The 20,993-nt window shown below is 40.9% G+C and overlaps 1 protein-coding gene across 3 annotated transcripts in view; it reads left to right on the top strand.

Annotated features, from left to right (window-relative positions):
• ITPK1 (inositol-tetrakisphosphate 1-kinase) overlaps nt 1-20,993 on the top strand; it is a 157,821-nt gene that overhangs the window by 35,227 nt on the left and 101,601 nt on the right. For all 3 annotated transcript variants that reach the window (XM_032689955.1, XM_032689956.1, XM_032689957.1), the window contains one exon: nt 12,103-12,127. In XM_032689955.1, coding sequence (XP_032545846.1) covers nt 12,103-12,127 — 25 coding nt within the window. The remainder of the gene's footprint in view (nt 1-12,102; nt 12,128-20,993) is intronic.

Below are 20,993 nucleotides of genomic sequence, written 5' to 3'. Positions count from 1 at the left end.
CTTCCAAGTCTGAGAGCTGTCTGGGATTGAGGGGGATGCTTGGCTGGTGACTGCCTTGGGGCAGGGGTGTTGAGACATGCAGGCCAGACTGGAGGAAGACTTCTTTTACACGATGTGGATGGTGGTGCTAGAATTCAGGTGGAGGGAAAAAAATGTAGGTGTTCAAATTATTCTTGCAAAAAATATACTAACCTGGTTGTTTACTTTTTTTAGTTTTGTCTGGAAACTAGAGAAAATAATTAGGGGTGATGTAGTGTTTCATTGAGATGTAAGGGAGTAGTCCAAATAAGGTGGTGGTTTATGGTCTCTTCAAGTGCAACTCTCACGAGGTTTTGATTAGCATTTTATAACCATCACAACTTTATAATTGTGGTCAACTGGGATGATTTTGAAGAGGAATTTTTTTGCTAAATTGGATTAGCTTCTGACCTTAAGGTGATGTCTGTGTATTTGGCACCTCTTGGACTGTGTGCTGATAAAGCATGAAACTCTGCAAGTCCATGTGGGCAGATAATACCCACCCAGGGCAAGAGTGAAGTCAGCAAGGCTGAGCAACTGTGTGCAAGGGCGTTACGTAAAGCTGGGTGTGGAGCAGCCTCCTTTGCCATGAAGCACGGCTGACTGCAGGGATCTGATGTGCAAAGAGCTGTGAAAACATGCTGCCAGGGAAAAAGACTTCTTTGCATACAAAATCCTGCTGTCGCAGATAGATGTGCTAGTGGAGTATAAAAGCAGACAGTTTTTCAAGGATTTTCTTTTGCCTTCACAAACAACAATTCGTGGAAATATTCTGAGCAAATATTATTTTTATTTACTAAGAATAAAGAGGTAAATGTGTGCGTTTGCAAATTTTAATAGTATAACATGGTTTGGTCATTTTCATTTACTAGTACTTGATAATTGAAGCGACAATAAATGGGATGAACAAAAGTCACATTACTCACTAGATACAGTTCAAGGATCTAAGGTCAGAATTTTCTACATCGTTTGAAGCTGTTGTTTAATGCAGATTTTTTCCTATGTAGAATGATTCTTTAAGTTCTTGTACATGTTTTGGAATTACAGCAATTTAAAAGTTGTAACAAGTCCCTTTCTTTTATGCCGACGTATCTCCAATTAACCTGTGATGTAATTCTGGCAGTATCTTTGAGTTGATTCTCTGTGTGTCAAATGTGGAAGCCCTAAAGAGAGAACATGGGGAGTTAGTAATGTGCATCCCATGATGAGTAATGTGGAAAGCAGCCTGAAACAGCAGAGGAATTGTGAGCTTCTCCTTGCCTTGTGTTCTGCAGTCACCTGTAGGCTTGAAATCCCAGTGCATGGTACAGCAGCATCTTTACTGTGTCTTTTTCTTATACCTACAAACAAAAGAAGTGAGCAAGAGAAAATGAATATACTTGTCCAAGCGAGATTTGTTCTGTGATCATGTGTAATCAAACATGTAATCAACATTTAATAAACCACTTGTATTTTTCCTTCCTAATTAGTTGCTGCCAATTATTGGGATTGAAGAGTGAGTTTCAGGGTGGTGCTGGACAAATATAATCCAGAGGAAAACAACTAACTGGTACTATGCCTTGGTGCATCTGCCTCCAACTCCCACTCAAAAGCTGGATCAGCTCTTTATATGTCCGCCTCCTTAGTGATGATAAGGACAATGGTAATTTGGTAGATTAGAATAGAAATTTAGCTTTTTTTTTTTTTTTTCCTTTAAGAGGAATTTAGGTTATCTTTTAAACTCATCAGCGGGTTGTGATCACACCAGTGCTGCAATGGGGAGGGGCAGGTACCAGAAAATCTAGATTAAGTCCATAAAGGGAAGCAAATGTAAAAGATGCAGGTGAACTGTTGGCCTTAGGCTTTTTTTTTTTGAGGGAGAATGAGGGTATGAGTAGCACAGCTCTGATATGATTTAGCTTATTGAGGGAACTTCTAGAAAATCCGAGGAGGCCCAAGAAATTGTCTGGATCTCTCAGTGTAGCAGAGACCTCCCAGCAGGTCTGAATCTGGGCTGGGGTAGAGTCTGGTTAGAAAATGTAGTAGCACTTTGGAGGTCGTATATCAGCTCCTCCATGCTCTGGCCAAATTAGAGAAAATTGTCATCTTAAAACCCATGTGCTCAGTCACCGATGGAAATGATGGGTGTAACAGCTCCTGTCTGGGCTGAGTTAAGAAAAAAAACAAGGGTGGGATTAATTAGAGGACCCTCTGTGTGTGTGTGTGTACCCTAGTGTCTGTCTGTGTGAGAGGAGTAATGAGATGTGCCATGGAAGGTCAGGGAGGTGGGAGACAGCAAGGCACATGTTGTGGGTGAGCTCCGAGGCAGAGCTCTGAGGGGGACCTATTGGGCAAAAGTGGTGCCTGCAGAAGGGCTGAAGCTAATCAGAAAAAAAAAAAGTGGTTCAGAGAGATGGGATGCTCTAAATTTCTTGCAAGCAAGCAGAATTTGCGTTGAAGAACTTCTGTCTTTGTAATTCACTTTAATTTACAGAGGGTAAATATTTTGTCTAACAGCTTGATAAAAAAACAGACAGTATTTGTGTTTTATGATTTATTAAAGGGTTGGGTTTTTTCCTCTTACTGCACTGTATTCAGTCCACTGAAGCAAACAAGAAAATGGGTGTTCATGCAAACCTATGCAAATGCTACTGCTTAAAGCAAGAAGCCTATGGACTGGAAGAAATGGGGAGAATTTTAGTCTTTCTCTAACAGCAAACTTTACTGTAATATAAAGGAGATAAAACTCCTGATAAAACAGATATATTTGCAACACATACATAGATGTGCTTCTCTGAAGTGGTTTAGACATCAGGACTGGGAATTTTCACCAACTAGGGTGGAGATTTCTTAAAGATACTGGTTTTTGCTTTTCAGGTGCAAAAACTTAGGTAAATGATGGAGACTTTTTGTCTCACTGTCTCATCTCTGCTCCAGCTTCAAGTTTGCACTTTCTGACCTTGACTGATCCTATGTGTAACAATCCTATGCCTTTCCCTGCCCAAAGCTTTTGGTTTATTTCTATGAATCTTCATGACCTATATTGCCTTGATATTACGAGGTTGGCAGCAGTGCCTTATTCCATGTGTTGGATTTCCACCTCCTCAAACTGCAGCCCTATCCAATGATATCAACGGAAAACTCTGTTCTCATACCTGAACTTTTTTGCCTGGGGGTGTGTGTTGGGCCCCAATGTTCACATCAGCTATTAATATTATTCTGTGTGCTTTATAAAAAACCCCATGTATTAACTTGCTGTCTCTCCACTTAGATACTTTTTCTTGGAAGTAGGACCATACTCAAGTATTGCATGTTGCAGACATTTTATTTCATTTCCAGGATCATGTGTAGTTTGTGTACATTGCTAAGATAATTCACTGTAGCGCTATCAAACACTATCCTGTTCCTTCTCAGGGAAGTTGGCCACATGTCAATAAATGGAATATTTTCAAACAGTATGATCATCACTTGTTGAAAGCCAAGCTTTCATTTTGTTGCAGGCCTCTCTAATGAGGCTTCCAAACAAAGTAAAATCATTTTTCTTTGATCTATGTTTACGTAAACTCAAGCAGAAGAATCAGTTGCAGGGGAAGGAAATTCCCATTATTGGTATTAATGTCTGCATCTATTCAAATGGAGAAAAGCAATTCAATTCACATTTCTTTAATTTGTACTGTTTTTTCTGCTGAACATCTTTTCCCTCTCAAGTAGAGTACTAGGCTGCAGAATTACACTTTTAAGATTCCAAGTGCTTTTCCATTTTCCATTTACATGATTCATACAGTGTTTCGAGGGAGCTGCATAGTGAAATAAAGGTGAAATCCAGTTTCAGATGATACTAAACTGCTTTTAGCCAGCTTTTTATTTTGGGCTTAACCAGCCAGTCCTCTTTGAAATAACAGCTACATTTGTAAGTGCCCCAAACTAGAGGCTGAACTTGAAATGCGTCTCAAAGGGAGCAAACAAAGCAGGAACTGACTGGAAGAGTTATGTGAGCCTAAACTGATGCAGAGTTTGAGGGGAAAAGATTTCTAGGAATGTCTTTACTTACTATATGCTAAACCTTTACATGGATATCCTTTTAACATGATTGCTATCTGTGCCAGTGTCTCTATCTGGCCGTAGTGAGTTCCCCGCACAGACTCCTGTTGTTGGTTATGTCCATGAATCTATGTCTGACTCTGATTCCATAAATGAAAATTTGTTCCTTGCATATGCAAGGAGTGGTCACTTGGTGAGTGTAGGAGACAAGAAATCACAAGTGCTCTCAGAGGTGATGAAACTTGAGGGAATCTTGATGTCTGACTTGTACAATGCCAATACATTAGGACCATCCCTTATGGAGAGGGGAAAAGAGAGTTGGAAATGGGTTTCTTCAGTGACTAGACATGTTAAGTTTCCCTTGCTTGTATAATGAAGTTTTGCACAAAGGAAAAAGCCCCAGACACCTATATATCTTACTTGAAGCCTGGCTGGAGATGAATAAACTCATTTTTGCATGGCAAGTTGCTGAACTTAAATACGTCTCTAATTTCTGCCAAAAAAATGCCCAATCTCTTTTAGAGATCCAAGAAGTGAAAAAACATTTTGTGTATTACACATTTCTCATGCATGTCTCAGTGGGTGTCTGGCCTCTATAAAAACTCCCAAAAGGTTTATTCAAGGCTGTTTGCCAAAGTCTTGGAACGCTACAGTGGATGTACAGCATTTGGTTTCAGGGTTAGTGGATTAAAAGCCATTTCTAGATGAAAGCTGGCTTGACAGACATGCTTTTTTCTCTGTACCCCTTGGCTTTAGAAGAGTGGACGTGTGTGTTGATTTTCCCTCGTGGTGTGCAGGACACCAGCAGAACCAACCTGGGGCTCAGCAGGGCCTTGTCTCACTGGCCATACTGAACTGGTGGTGTTTGTGCAGCATGCAGAAAGTGATCTCATCTGGTGAAGATGAGAGCAGCTGAAGCTCCTTCTCAGAACAGCGAGGCACATATCAGGTTTAGAGACAAAGATGTCATGTGGGACAGTGTCAAATGCTTTGCACAAATCCAGGTAGATGGCATCAGTTACTCTTCCTTTAGCCACCAGATTTGTCAGGCACAATTTTCTAGCTGTCACCGATCACTTCCATCTTTTCCATGACTTCCTATAGTTTCTAGGAGTATCTGCCCCATGGATTTTGCTGGGAAGTCCCCCATGAGGACCAGGGATAGTGAATGTGAGGCTGCTTCTATCCGTCCATACAGGGCCTCATGTGCTCAGTCTTCCTGGTCAGGTGGCCTGTGTCAGACTAGCACTGTAATGTCACCTGTCTGCCCTCTATTTAGTCTTGACCCCTAAGCTCTCAGTCAGCTCCTCATCCATTCCCAGACAGAGCTCCATGCACTCCAACTGTTCATTGGCATAGAGGGTGACACTTTCTCCTTGTCTCCCCAGCTTGTCCTTCCTGAAGAGCTGGTATCCTCCCATTCCAAATCTCCAGTCATAGGAGCCATCCCACTGTGTTCAAAGGTTTCTAGAAACCTCCAATAGCTTCTGCAGTGAGAGTTTTATATATATAAAGATAAATACCATGTCTGTCCCTGGAAGGGATGTTGCCTTCTGCCTCGTGATTCTGCTGCCTCTTCTCAGGTCTCTTTGAGTCATCGCTGGTGCCTCGTGACCTTTGACTTTTGAAAGGGATGGGTCATGTGTTTGGTTTTTGCAGAGGGTCATATTAACACTGGGGTGACTGGGGTCGTGGGGAGACAAAGGAACTGGGAACAGAGAGGACATGTGTGCTCTTTGCAGTGCTTGAGGAAGCAAGCTGTTTATTGAAGCTGAGGGATGATCCTGGAACGATTTAGCCTGCAAATTTGAAGGACTCCGACCTTTGGGAAATTAATATCTTGTAATGGAAGATAGTGCCAAAACAGTTTGAGTTGAGGCTGGTTTTTAATAAGGTTATAAAGAGATCACATGGTGTGTCTGCTTGCCATAGCTGAGAACTGGATCTGATGATGTCTGGTGGCGTAAGCCTATGGCTGGAGGTTGAACCCTGCCCAATTGCTTATAATTGTCATCAGGTACTAAATACGTCTCTGAATGTCTGATAGGATGAATAACTCATTGCCTTTAATAATTTTTCTGTGCAGCTGTTAATCATTCCTTCTTCCCACTGATGACTCTTCAGGTTTTTTTCTCTTGGAAGGCTGTGGTTAAAGGTTTTATGTCCCTGCTGGGAAAGCAGCAACTATGGGCTCCCAGAACCTGGGGTCACTCGTTCCAAGAAAAGAGTCTGGCAGAGCTCAGCAGCGCTGATCCATCTTAAATGCCTAGTTTAAAAAGAAAACAGATCCTTTTGAGTTTGTATTTACTGACTTTATGGATTTTATAACTTGGGATACACAGATTTTATTTCTGCACTAACTGTTTTTTATAATGTTGAAATTAGTAACCCTGTAATATTTCATTAAACCATTACTGAAACTCTGTCTTAATACTTAGTAACTAAAGGCAGTTTATCTCCCCTAGTTACTGCTTGCAGTGCCTGTTTTCTTTCTTTCATGGCTTTTTCCTCCCTTTGACTTGAACCTCTGAGCACTGGTGTTGTATGCTTCACTTTGTCATTGCTCTTGCAGGATAAGGGATTAGTGGGTTTCTAGCTGGATCTTTGCTGTGAGCCGCTGGTGAATGTTTGTTGTAATGGGTATTTGTGGCACTGCAGGTGAATACCAGAGTGATGCTGCTGCTGCTCTACCAAGGTCCTCTCTTATTTTCTAGTTGCTTTCAGGGCACTTTGTTCTGATACAGCACTCTTAAGAAGCATTTTTAATGGCTGTAAATGAGATGATATAATGCTTGGAAGATGTGGAGAAGATCAGATTGTTCTACCAAATGTTGTGTGTGACTGAGGTGGTAAAAATCTCTTGTGGTGTTGTAGTGTCTGATGTATGATCAGACCATTTCCTGTTAATAGAAACAAAGAAGAAACGCACAAATGTGGCTGTCCTCTGTGGGTTTTATCCTACTTGGACAGTCTACTGTGACAGCCCAAAGTCTTGGGATTTTTTTTACAGCCCATCTGAAAAGCACTTAGAGTTTTAGGTGAGATATTTTCTCCCCATACTACATTATCTGTTCCTACCAGATTGTAAAGGTGCACTCTATTTCCCTTCTCCTTTGGATCTGTGGTGCTTTACAGGCTGAGAAAATTGAGAACTCCCTCTCCCAAATGCCAGCTTTTCATCCACTTCAGTCATAAATCTTTTCAAAATACTGATTACTGGGGAAAAGCTTGCTGAAGTATAGTATAGTTGGATACAAATTGGTAAAAATTACTCTGATTAATTGCTTGTTTGACAATCTGTGTGCAAAAAAAAAAAAAAAAAAAACACAAAAAGTCCCTCTGTTACAGCTGAATCTTGCTGGGTTTCAGATGGCCTCAAGCAACTTCCATGTGCACTGATGGCTGTGGCTGTGAGCTGGGGCCCCTGGAGCAAGCACCCCAATGTTGGAGTTGCCGCTTGGTTGCTTCCCTGATAGACAATAAGGTGGAGTCCATCAGTGATGAAAAATAATAAAAGCAAGGATTGTCACAAATATTTAATAACAAAAACACAGAATATTCTGCTGATGGAAAAGCTAAGGCAATGGAGCTGAGCTTGCCTTTGTGCCGGGAGGCGAAATGGGCTGCCCACGAGGTTGTGGCTGGCCGGTCCTGGCTGGTTTTCATGCTTTGCTTTGGTATTGCTTGCCTGGTGCCTTTCTTCATGTCTGATCATTTCAGTGTGGTGGAAAGTCTTGAGTGGCTGCAGGTTTTTGCTCTGATGCATTAATATTTATAAACTCCCTTTGATGCCAATGTATTGCTTTTCTGTGAAAATACTTTTATTTTTTTATATCAAAGCAATACGTTAATATTATTATTATTATTACTGTTATTATTATTATTATTAGCCCCTTCTTTATATGGAAAATTTTTGAAGTGAAATATTCTCATGTCTGAGAAAAGGAACTTCACTGCATGCACTAATAACTTCTTAGACTATTGAAATGGATAGAAAGAGTGCCTTTTACTTTTGAAATTGTAAATTCCATTTGGCATTTTTCAGTCTGTCACTCAGACCAGACAGCAAAAATAAGTTGTTTAATTTAACCATGACTATGATACACAACCTGATAGTCATTTTCTCTTTTAACTGTCATTCACCATAATGTTCAGGTCCTAGATGCTGTGGGGAATTAGTCCAAACTGTTTACTTTGGATGTTAAAAAACCCCCATCCCCAAGTCCAAAAACCAGCTATTCTACATAGTTTGAGGCTGTGGTAAAACATCGATTTCAAGACACCGATTAATGTGCTTTTAGTAACTTGATATTGAATTCTTTTCTAAATCCATATATCATTCCAACTTAAACATGAAGTCAACTTGCATGGTAATTATGGTAGTTGCTATTGTATACAGTGAGTCTTGCATTATCCAGTAGAGTTGTTCACTGGTTTCAAGTATAGAACTAATAAGTCATAACAAGCTTCTGGTTTTTATTCGGTATCTCAGGCTAACGCAGCGGTTACTTGTTTCTGGATTTCCTGTCAGTGTTACAGTGTGTGATTCAGCAGAGCTGTGTGCTGAAGGAAGGGAACATGCAATGCCAGTCAGTAATGTGTCCTGGTCCTGTATAGATTTCCATAGCTTTAGGCATACAGTGCCACTTGAAGACATTGAAGCTTTCCTGGAAGTTAGGAGTTTAGTTTTATCACATTCACTTTTTTCCTTCCTTCTCTTTTATCTCAGAGGTTTTTTAAAATTTGCTAATATGTTTTTTTTTTCTTAGGCTGATGATTGGAGTACAAGATCCCTGTCTAGATGATTTTTGGAACAAAATGTATTTTAAAGCTAGTTACCTTTGGGAATATAATTTAGAACTGACAGTTTTTCAAGTACCTGTTCAATGGAAGTGTGCAGACACAGTCTCTCTTTGACACAGTTCTGTTGCCTCTTTGGAGGGAGAAGGGAAATACAGCTAATAACTATCTTTCTTTTCTCCTCAGAAAGAAAGACTTGCTGTGAGATTTGTATAGTCTATTGCCTTTTCTATAGCCATTGCGAAAGTCAGGAGGCAGCCAGGCCAGCTGGGAATGGGAGCCCTTCCCCTGGTAGGCAGTAGCTCAGTTTCAAACTACATGGGAAGAAAGAAGGATCATGGACAACACCACGAGGGACACAAGAGTAGTGGTCAGTACACCAAATGAAATAGTCATCCCATCCTGTCCTGTCCATCATGCCCTGCCTGTCCTCTGCTAAAGAAACAGCCCAAAAGAACATACACCAGGGCTGTAGATGTATTTTTCTTTTTAAAGCACAATAGGAAGAAGTGGTGGCTGGTCCATGGCTCTGTCAGGCTCCCAGAGCAGTTCATTTAGCAAATGTCTTGTCTCCATTGAGTGTCTTGCACAGGCAGCCCCTTGCTGGGGAATTGCTTGTGGCCCACAGTCTGCTTCGTTCTCTCTGTTTAATTTTTTTTTTTTTGAAGGTCCTAGAGTTTCTTGTGCATAGGATCGACTTTCTTTCTGTGCCTGACCCTAAGCCCTTTCACAGGTGACGTAAGGCAGTTAGTGTGGTTGGATGGTATTGCATGCTTGGTTGCATAAGAGATGTCTTGCTGCCCTGAGCCTGCAGCTGTGACCTGCCTGGCTGAAAAGCCTAGAGTTGCTGGCTTAGGAAGTCTTTAAGGTGAAAAAAATCTACTAATGCCAGAACTGAGGTGCGTTGGCATCCTGGTTGTTTGGATACTTCTTGTTTTTAAAATAACTTATTCTCAAATAAAGCTATTTTGGTAGAGGATTTTTTCCCAAATTAACTAATCCTCAAAATATGCAAGCTTCTATGGTTTCTGGTCCCCTGAGTTTAAATAGAAAAAGTATCGTATTTCAGGTAACCAGAAGGACATCCTGCCCCCCTCTGAAAAAGGGGAAGACCAAGCCAGCCTTGGAAATTGCTTCCTCCTTCCTGTACCTTTTTAAACATGTGTGACGTCATACCTAAGAGCAGGCACCCCTTCTTTCTACCTGTTGGCTGGTCTGGCTTCTTCCCTTCTGCTGGGGCAATACAATTGGTTTCAGTCAGTCCCAGAAAATTTACAAAGTCCATTTTGGGGGGATTACAGAAAACCTTTGGACTGACTCTTTCTCAAGTGGGTTTGGCACCCAACTTGCATTTTTTTTTTCTTCAAGGTAGAATAAAGCTTATTCAGTGTGTATGCAGCCATGACAAGAAATGCAGCTTTTGCCATTTGTCACTATTCTTCCAGGGACTCTGGAGCAGGCCTGTCTGAAGCGTAGTGTATTTCAATGGCAGTTCCTAGTTCTGTTTACTCCAGGGCATACACAGCAAAAATGGAGCTGATTTGGTTATTTTAAGTTTTAGCTTAGAATACTTGGAATGCTTCTGAGTAGGCTGCAGCCCTAATTTATGAAACAGCATTCCCCACCTAATTTTTCTTATTTTTCTCATTAGCTCTGTGAAAATAATGGTTTCAACAATTTGGCTATTAACTCTTTCTCTACAAAATTCATATTTTCTTCTTACCTCACAGTTGGAACACATCTGGCCAGCCTCAGGTGATGATCTGCAGCAATGCTTCCCACACTGTAATGGCAATATATTAATCACCCACCACTTAACAGCTACTGTTATCTGCAAGAGGGCTTTGAAATTCTTTGCAGGAGGTGCTTGGTTTCATTTTCTTTTTAATTTCCTTACTGAGCAACAACAAGCTCTCTCCTGTGCCTGTGTACCGAATGGTGCTTCTAGGCCAGAGAAACTCCAGACTGGTAAAGTGGAAAAGGGAGCAATTTGTGTCATAGATGCTGATTGATCGCCTGTCCCTTTGGGCATCTTTGTAATGGCCTCCCAGAAGAAAGAACTACTGTACTGGGAGGAAAACTGGGGGAGCCATTGTGTATTCAGCAGTGTGCAGCATTTGTGACTATGGACAACAACACAGACGCTCTTGGATAGAAAAGCATTGAGAGCAGAGTTAGGCGGTCCTGTTCTCTGACCTCCCCAAAAAGGGTCTTTGATTTTCACATACGGGCTAATGGGAACAAGGAAGAAAGATTCCTGTCTTGTACTTGATGAGGCTTTTGATTTTTAAGTTAAATTTCCTGTCTTCAAAGTGAGGAGAAGGTTCTAACGTAATTAAATAGCCTGCATATATTGGGAGGAGGGCATGGAGCAGGGATGGCTAGGCATTGTGCCAGGGATTCAGTTCCGCTCTTAAGACTAGTCCAGAAATGGTTTATTTTGCTTGATAACTTGTTGAGATTGTGACTGAACATTGACTGGCTGCATGTACCTGAACCTCAGTTCTCATACCTGCAGAGTAGACAGCTGTCTCTACAGATCTGCCTAAATTGGCTCTACCCATTGCAGTTCTAAACATTTTGGTGTATAATTAATAGGCTTCTCCAGTCTCTTATCCCTGGCAGTTCAGGATCACTGGAGCTATTCTCCATATGGCCAGAGGCTTGGACCTTTCTGACAAACCCCAAGTATTTGGACGCTTCTCCTGCAGGAGTCAGACTGACTGCAAGTCTTTGAACTGAAATCCAGGGAAGCATCCTGTGTATCAAGATGATGGGGGTAGAACAAGGCTGTAAATAAGAGGATAAATGGCTGCAAGGTGCTGTGTTCATTCTCCCTGACATTTATACATGTATCTTTGGATTAAAATAAAAGATGTGGAATGTGCTTTGGTGCCATTTGCACACTCTGCGTGCACATGAGAAATGAAAAGCAAGCTAGATCTAATTAAAATTGAGATGCTCCCTCCCTGGTATCAGCCATTTCCTACCTGTGCTCACCTAGCAGCCCTGTCAGTCCCAGCTGCTTAGTATGCATCTTGGGTCACTTATGAGTCCATGATTCAGAAGCTGCCGAAGTGCTTCCTAGACAAGGAATGAAACTGAACAAGTGCTTTCCTGAATTTGAATTAGGTTATTTACTAGTGCAGATTTTTATTGTTTGCATTCTAGTATGAAGCAACCCTTTTCCATTAGTTTCTGTTTTTACTTTTTCCTCAAGTTTCCAACACTAACATTTACTTGTTTTTTTTTTCTTTTTTTCAGGAAAAGAGGAGTAGAAGTAGTACAGGTGAGTAAAAACTCTATTGTCTCGTAAGGAAGGTTTACTGGTTTTAAATGCTGTCATTTAGATGTCAATATGACCTCAGCTTAATGATTTTTCTTTCTTTTCCATTCAATTCTCTGTAACAGATACTGGTTTTGGGAAAATGGGATCCCCTTTTTGTGAAGCATGTGTTGAGCTCACGTGCCATCTAGTTTAAGAGGTGCCCTGGTGAAAGTGGGAATTCAGTTGGGCTTTTCTTGTGTCTGTCAGTTAATAAGATTGGATAGTTGATTAGGTGATATTACTCTGTAAATTGCTTTCACAGGCAGTCAGGCTTAACAGAAACAGGAGCTACCCTTTGAAAAAAAAAAAGTATGGCAGAAGGAATGTTCTTGTAACCCAGTGAACAGTGAAATGATACTAAAGTGCCTTTAAGTTGTAGCCCATCTACAGATAAGTTCAGGTGTTGGCTACCTTTGTTCTTTCCCAGGTCTGAATGGTCATATTTCACACAAGATGTTACTTAAAGGATGGTGTCAGCTTGGGAAAGGAATTATGTTACCCTGTCTGCTGTCACATTGTAGCCCTAGAAGAGGAAGGGGGAGCATGCTCTTTCCTTCTGGCCTATTCTTTGTACTTAGAATAGCTGTATGTCATAGGTTTCACTCTTGCTGGTACTTACCTAGTGCTCGTTTTGAACCATAAGGTGGTCAGTGAGTTCCTCAGTAAGAGAGATGAAACTGCCTCAATAGAGAGGACAGGGGAGAGGAAAATGGTTTGTCAGCCACTGATAATTGAGGTTGCTCTTAAATCCATGTGAAAGGTGCTTCTCAACACCAGCAGGGAGCAGGAGAAAAGTACTTAACAAAAAATAAATTGAAAAGTCAGGCCATGTTATTTTAAAGAATCCCCTTGTCAGAAAAGGCTTTAGAAAATTCTCATTGCTAGTTAAAATGCAGAGTCTGTCTTTTGGGTGTGAGTGGTTGTCTGAGAACTGCATGGTATTAAAAGGACAAGAAGCTAGCCTATATTTGTGTCACTGTCTAGAGGACATTGTTATTTCAATGATACCGAAGGGTATTACAGTCCAATGCCTGCATTTGTTATATGTACCTTGCACTTGCACTGTACATTTAAGCAGCAAGGGGCTTGTATGAGATGAATTCAATGATGCACCAGTTAGTTGAGCAGAGGGCAAATTCCATTTTACCTTGTGGATTAAAAGAATTCCACAAGTTGCCTCTTAGTTGTCTGATGCTTGTGTAGCTTAATGGCCGGTCATCAGACAGATACAAAATTATTGGAAAGTATTTCTTTATAGGAAGAGCGTTTTGGGAAACATTTGGACAGAACTAGACCAGACTTTGTCCCTGTAAAAATGGTTTATGATCTCAAATATCACAGCATGGTTGAAATGTCAGACTAACCTGTACTGGGAATTTGTGCCCCAAAGGCATACCTCAAACACTGATACCTGCTGCTCTGCCAGAACAGGATGGATGGATGGATGTGTGTGTGTGATCACTCCTTGCCTATCACCTATGTGTTGCTTCATATGTCTTGATGCATGCACTTTAGCCAGGAGGGAATGTATCAAAAGTGGGCTGTTTTTCCATCCTTTATTACTAGAAACCTTTGCTTGAGTCACCTCACCTGATCCATCCCACTAGCCCTACCTCTCGGTGGAGCATTGTCTTGGTGTCCATCTGGTGGACAAAGTTTATTTGACAGAGGGAATATTTCTTCCTGTGTCAAGCAGCAGCATTTATTTGATTTGTTTCCTCTTCTCCTCTTTTAAAGAATCTATCCTATTAGAGAGAAACCAGCTCTTGGACCTGACAATAGGCAAGTAACTCAAAACATAAGAATACACAGGATGTTCACCTGATTTCTTCTTTACATAAATTCAGAATTTTTCTGAATGTAGACTTACTTTCCAGTAATAATTAGTGAATTGGAAAGTAAGGGTTAGTTACTGGCTTTTAGAGAGCAAAGCGCAATGGACTGGTATATGCTGACTTCTGTGAACAAACATCAGATTATTCTTTTCCAAAGGAGCAGGAAAAGATTTTCTACTACTAAGGGGAAGTCTTGAAGTAAGCATCTGCGTGACTTCTGTTTCCTTCCTGCAGTGAGGATTTAGGATATTCCTCTGCCTAGACAGATTTCATTCTTTTATTTTGCTTTCTTAAAGCCAATTGTGGCGTACAGATCATCAGCAAGCTGCTGCTAGACACCAATTAACATTCTGTGACTTGTGTTCAAGTTTAGTGTTTTGTCTTCTCTCAGGCTTCCTCTTTCATCAGAAAGAGTGGTTCCAGCTTTCTATTTTTATTGAGTGGGGAAACATACACATCGTCCAAAGAGAAATAATGGAAGACTAGGACTGGCAGTGGGATGCTAAGCAGGCATGCTCCTTTATCCAGCAGTAAGACATTATTAAAGCATCACACTGAAAACAAACGAAAAACTTCTCAGGTTGTGTGGTGATAAGTAATTGGAATTTTTTTAGAAATACTGATTAAATTCTGACATAATAAGAATTCACTGTGAACGCAAGGTACAGGAGCTGAAATGTGCAACATTATATGGTACAACTGAGTAACATCCATCAAGCTAGCTAGCTTAAAAGATAGTGCAGTAGATTAATTAAATAAAAAGCTTTCAAGGTTATGAGCTTTCCAAAGACAGTATGAGTCTGAGCCTGCACCCAAACATTTGTGAGCCTGAGCAGGATTAACTCATTTCTGTTTTTCCAGTGGCCATGGCAGAACTGCTGAGTAGCAGCATCTTTAAGATCTGGCAATGTTTTGGATCTAGATTTGCTTGCTGCGGCTTAAATCCAAGGCAGTGGGACAGCTGCAAACCAACGATATATTATAAAAAAAAACAAACCGCCAAAAAGCAGCTTACTGGCTTTAAAATAGTCCCTTAACAGAACTCTGCTGTATCTCCTACCTTGTGACATGTCATTTGCTTAATTTTTTAAGCAATCATTACCCCAGTATCAAAGTGCTTTTTCAATTAGGGTGCTTACTTGTTTGTACCCCATAAGGTTAAGGAAGCACTCTTGTTCCAGTTTTACAGGAGGGAAGACTGAAGGATATGTCCCGTTTCCTCTGGGGAGCCTGTTGCTGTACCGACCTCAGTGCTGTTGGGAGCTGTGCTGCAAACCTGTGCAGCAGGAATTCCAGCTCCAGTTGTCTCAGAAGGGGTGTGGGGCCATGAGCTCCTGCTGTTGTGTGGGCATGAAGGGAAGGGAAGAGCAGATGAAGGTGGTCAGCAGGCCTAGTGTTGCTGGCTCTCTTCCAGTGAAAGACAGCACCGGTTCAGCTGTGTTTAATCTTTAGGCTGCATTTAAAGTATTCTGAATGTAATGCTCTTGCAGTTCCTGTGGCATTTATGTACCTTCTCCTTTCTTACCAGCTCTTCCTAACCTTCACAGCTGCCTTCTCAGCTGGAGTGGCCTGAACTGGTGGCCAGAAAAAGGGTAGAGATGCTCTGAACAGGTGGCAAACATGACCGAAGCCCATCTGCCACAGCCTGCAGGCAGTTGCTAGGCAGGCAGCAGCTGGTAAGGCTGAGGCAGAGCACCCATTGCACTGGCATTGGGGGAACTTGCCAGAAAATGCTTAAATTTAAACATTTCTTAATGAATTCTTTCATCACTCTTTCAAGGGAAAGGCTGCCTATGAAGTCATGCAGTGGATTCCTGATGAGGCATTTACTATTAAAAAAAAAAAAAGCTATTTTCTATAATGAAATCTAGCAATGAAGTGTTTTGTATAGTGTCTAAATGGTAAAGCTGTTTCTCATCTTGTTCAATTCCTCCCCCTCCCCCCTGCCATCCACCAGATTAGTGGAGGACCAAATTTAGGATTGAAAATTGTCAGTTTTTCTTTAGCCAGTAAAGTATCCAGTTTCTTATGACTTTGTAAGCTGGCAAGAGAGAGCGAACATCTCCATCTACCTTGTTTTTCAAGAAAAATCTGTTTGGCTTAGTTTGAAGAATGTAAGATTGAAAACACGTGCAGTGAAGTGGAAATCATCATAAGTTCCTCTGGTGGGGACATGCATTTATTTTTGTTTCACAAGCTATGCAAACCCAGAATAATTAGCTTCAGTCCTTTGGCTTCTGACAAATTGCCAATTTAGTCTTTGTGTGACAAAACTTGGAGCTTTCGTATGTCTCGCGACTTCAAAACTGTTTCAAGCACTTCCACACCCAAGCTTTCCTAGAGCTCTTGCTCACATTTTTTAATTCTAAAATAGTGAAGATTTCCTATTTTTGGTAGATATTTTTGGTTCAAATGAACACTAATGCTCTTTTATAATAGAAAGATGTTCTAGTCAGTGGCTATAAGAGTGGTATTAGTCATTGTATTTCAAGCTGCACACTTCTTAATAGCAGCGGGATATGCAGGATAACATGTTTTCCAATGTGGAACCAGCTGATTGTAGTAGTTACAATGGTCTCGACTGCTGTTTTGTTTTTCCTTTTCCCCCCAACTCTCTGGGAATTGAGATACTTGTAATCTTTTTCTTTGGAGAAGAAAACTGTCCTTTGAGCTACAGGTTTTCTTGAAGCCTGCAAAAGAGAATTCAGTGTTCCCTCAGCACTTTTTAATTCTTCAATCAAAGTAAAATACTAATGACAATGGTTTCCACTATTTGTTGCCAGGGAACAGTTGTTTTCTTGAAATGAGGAGTGGTTTATTTTCACATGAAGTATTAATGGAATAAGCTTGAAACAGTCTTCTAACCGAGAAAAGGAGCTTATAAAATATATATCCGATAGCATATACAGAAAGATGTGACTGGAAAGCTTCCAAAACAAGCAGAGTTGTTGAGATGTTGGAGAGTTGGCTCTCTAGTACTGGGAGAAGAAAATTTATTTTTACGTGCATGCCAGGCCCTCAGTAAAGTGCATATTCTCCTGAGAGTGGCAGCCTGCTTTGCCTTCAGTGCATTTTTGGAAATGATGCTGTAGAAGCCCTCCAACCCTCCCCAGTCTGGATTGTGTTAGGTACTCTGTATGTGCCTCAAGGTGAGGGGCCACTGGTTAAAATCGTAGAAAGATCCTGATACTTCTTAATGTCAGTGCTACACCAGAGTGTTCTAAGCACACAAAGTGGGGTCTTTCAAAAAAGTCCATTAATCTCAGCTTCAAACCCAGAAATAGCAGGACTGTGGAAGAAAAAATCTCAGGCAGAATCCTTCCTCTGGTCCTTCTGAGTAGGAGAGATCCCTCTGTGTGAGACCTTCTTGGTAGCTGAGAAGCAGCACTGCCCAGCAGGAATGAAGCACAGGTTCTAGTGCAGGGAGGGATGATTTTGGCATGATTTTACTTTATATTGCATCAGCAGGCTGTTCAGTAAGGTACAGCATGGGCCTTTCAGGTCCAGTGGGGAAGAAGAATAAATACACATCTGTTGGGGCAAGGAAGGAAGACAAAACTACATAACATTTCTACCATGTGGATTAAGCAGATAAAATAAATAAACACTTATTCTTTAAAAATTAGAGTAAGATGAATCAAAATGCATTTAGGTTTATTTTTGCTCTTGGGGAGTGAATGAGAGAACCATGAAGAAATTTTTGTGTCTCAGAGAGAGTCTCTACTTTGTCTGCTTTCTTTGGACGGTGAATCCCAGTGACCTAGGAGAGGTGTGGGCTCTACAGTCAGTTGCAGAAGTTACCTGGGTGAGTGAAAACATTACTAAGATTTAGAAATCTGTAACTAACATGTGATGAATGGCTGTCAGGTCTGAGCTTGTACTGCTTTGGCCCATGGAGCCAGCTCTGCCCAGCCCCTTTGATTCCTTGGTATGTAGTGGTGAGGCAGTGATTCCTAACAGTGCTGAAGGCTGGGAGTTGGGAAGTCCTGGGTGAAAATCCAGTCCCTGTGGGACCTCTGCCAAAAATTTTGGTGGCTGTAATGAGACTGAAATTGCAGTGTGGAGTTGCCTTGCTTTGTCACTTACTGCAGGTACTTTGGGCAAGATCCTTAGAAATTCAATTCTACCTCTGTTTCCTAATGTAGGTAATATTCTATGTAATGGAATGCCATTTAAGTTGCTTTGAGCTATCTGAGGGGAGAGACTTAGAGCAAGATTAATGTGTGGAGGAAAACAGGGCTGTTAATTTTTTAAGATTGCTGTGTATGATACTCTTTCTGTCATCAGCATATGTCTTCCCAGATACTTCTGTGAACTGCAAAGCTTCATAAATCCCTCTTCAAGAAACAGTATGGATAAAAATAAGACCCTCACAGAGACGCTGGGATGTAAAACTCTGTATTTACCTCTTTGGAGCATACAGTCCCAGTCTTTGCACAAAATGACAATTAGACATTGCTTTTATGAATCATGGTTATTGCAGTGGTGCCTATGGGCCAGCAAAGACCTGGCTTTAATTTGGGTCTGCATTAAACAATAGGATTATTTGTCTCACTGATTGCAGGTGTTGTGATACGGTATAAAAACAGGGCACATGGAATGTGTTTGGAGACGTGACTCAGGAAATACCTTATTTTAAAACCAGCCTATCTCATTTGCAGTTTTGCTGAAACTGCAAAGTCAGTGTTGAAGTACAAATATGCATGTAGCTCTTTTGACCTTTTCTGAAATTTTTTCTTAAGAGTAGGAAAAATAGGGAATTAATATGATACCATGACAAGGGTGACTGTACCTCTGACCCTCCCAGATGTCCTCTCCCAGATGAATGCCCCATCCTTTTTCTGTTCTGGGGGTGCAGTCATGAAGTTCTCTACTCAGGCAGAGCTGCAAGCTCATTCCTGTGACAACAGTTGTAACCTTGTCTTCAGTCCTGTGGTTTTGTTCCACAGAGATGTTTTTTTGGGAGCAATGACTTATGTATCCACCATAGCTCAGATTTGGTCTCTTCAAATGGAAACTTTATATATAGAGAATATCATCAGAACAGTAAAGGTGCTAATTGTATGCCTGCCTTCCTCAGTGAGGGTCCTGGTGGGTCTGAACTTCACAGGACTCTGCAAAACATCAGTGCAGCTTGAAGAATTTTTTTCAGTATATGTTGAGTCTTCCTTTCTCCAGCTTCTGCAAGAGTTGCTTACTCCTTTGATCTGTGACCTGAGATAATTGTATCTGGAGATATTGCATGCTTGTTTGCTCTTCTGGCACTTCACAATTAAAGGAGATAAACATATTTATGTTGCAAGATTGAATGGTTCCAATAAAACCTGGTGCTTAGAGACATTAGGCCCTAAAGTTTCTTAGGTTTTCCTATATAAAGGTTCTTTAGCCTTAAGTCAGAGAAACTTTCAGCAGATGTACTTCAGCTACCTCTGTGTAAAACAGGGCACAATCAAACACAGCGCAAGCTGGAAATGTTTTTCTGAGCCTGATTGCCTTCATGGAAATATAGCAGAAGACTGAAGAGTGGTTTCAACTTAATTAGAACAACTGAACTTTTCCCCCCACCCCAACCCCTTTTTTTTCTCTCTCCAGGGGGGACTGTATTTCAAGAATGATGCCTTTGGCTAGAATGAATATTTATTATTCACTTTAACTCTGCATTTCTAGTGAAAGCAATACACCTGATTTTTCTTTTAATTTCTCTTTGCAACAGTGTAGACCTTTTTGCTGTATGTCCAAACACAGACAGATCAGACAGAAGGGGTTTCTGCACAAGCTGTAGATGTTTTTTATGCCTTTGGTTGTTATTTTACAATATCTCTTGTACTGACTTCTGATGGAAAACATTTGTGGACTTTTTGACAGTTTATTTTTAATCACTGTCTATTTTTTGATAATATTTGCTGCTGGAGGTAATTTTGCACTGGTACCAAAAGCAGTGCAATTAGTAGTGTAGGGTGGAAATTGTTTGATCTAGAATTTCAGTCTGAGGAGGACAGGAGAGCACCAGGAGAAAATTAGATGATTATGAGCATAGTTTCTCCAAAATGAGGTGAACTGGTTTATCAAAAAGGTGTGTTTCTTTAACATAAGGTCATGTTTATTGAAAATTTGAGAGCTATGGTATGTTATTTTTTAAAATTATTTTTATTTTTTCATCCCTCTTCCCTCATATGACTTGTCATGAAGGAGACTGCTCCTGAACTTTCTGGATCAGATTAATGTGGTTTTCTGCTGGCTATGCCTGGTGAACCAGCCACGGTTAATAAATGGATTGAAGTAGTCACTGGATACGTAAGGGCATGATCTGCCCTAAGCAACCCCTCAGCAAGTGGTGGAATAGAGTCCCTCCTTTTGGAAAGCTCTTGTCAAAGAGAAGAAGATTGAGAGTAACAATTAATTTTCCTTCCATAAACTGGGGGGAGCCTGGAGAGAAGCCTCCTCTGGCAGGTTCCTGTGAATGTCTGTGTTGCTCAGATTCATACCAGGGAAGAAACTGTTAGTATATTTAAAAACGGTGTGGTACTGACATAGTAATTAATCTGTTTAAATCCCAAAACCTGAGGAACCATGAAAGCTGTGAGCTTTGTCTCTGCAGTTTTGTGAAGCAGTTTTGTTCATGGTAGTCATATCTTGTGCTCTGCTGCTTCCCCTCCTGCTCACCTGCCTGTAGAGCACGGTGATTTAGTTCCTAGGAGGCTCTGTATCCAGCTGTGCTTTCTGTGACTCAACTGTGCTTTAAAAACAAAGCAAACTCAAGCCTGCCTTCAGTATACAAATTGGTCACTGAAATGGTGATGCTGTAGTACATTTTACTTTAATGGTTCTTTTCTTATGTTAAGGTTATTTTTGTGAAGGAGTCAAAAGAATTAATTGTTGCTCATATTATAGGTGAATAAAAGCCTGTCTAGAGAATGTGTCCTCTGTGCTTTTGGTAAAAGTTTGCTTGCTAACCTGTAGGATCCTGAGGCAGTGCTGTCAGCGAATCAGTC

This window comes from Chiroxiphia lanceolata, chromosome 6, assembly GCF_009829145.1.
Source record: "Chiroxiphia lanceolata isolate bChiLan1 chromosome 6, bChiLan1.pri, whole genome shotgun sequence".
Lineage (NCBI taxonomy): Eukaryota > Metazoa > Chordata > Aves > Passeriformes > Pipridae > Chiroxiphia > Chiroxiphia lanceolata.
Note: the sequence above shows the minus strand (reverse complement) of the source record. Positions and strands in the feature narration are given on the sequence as shown.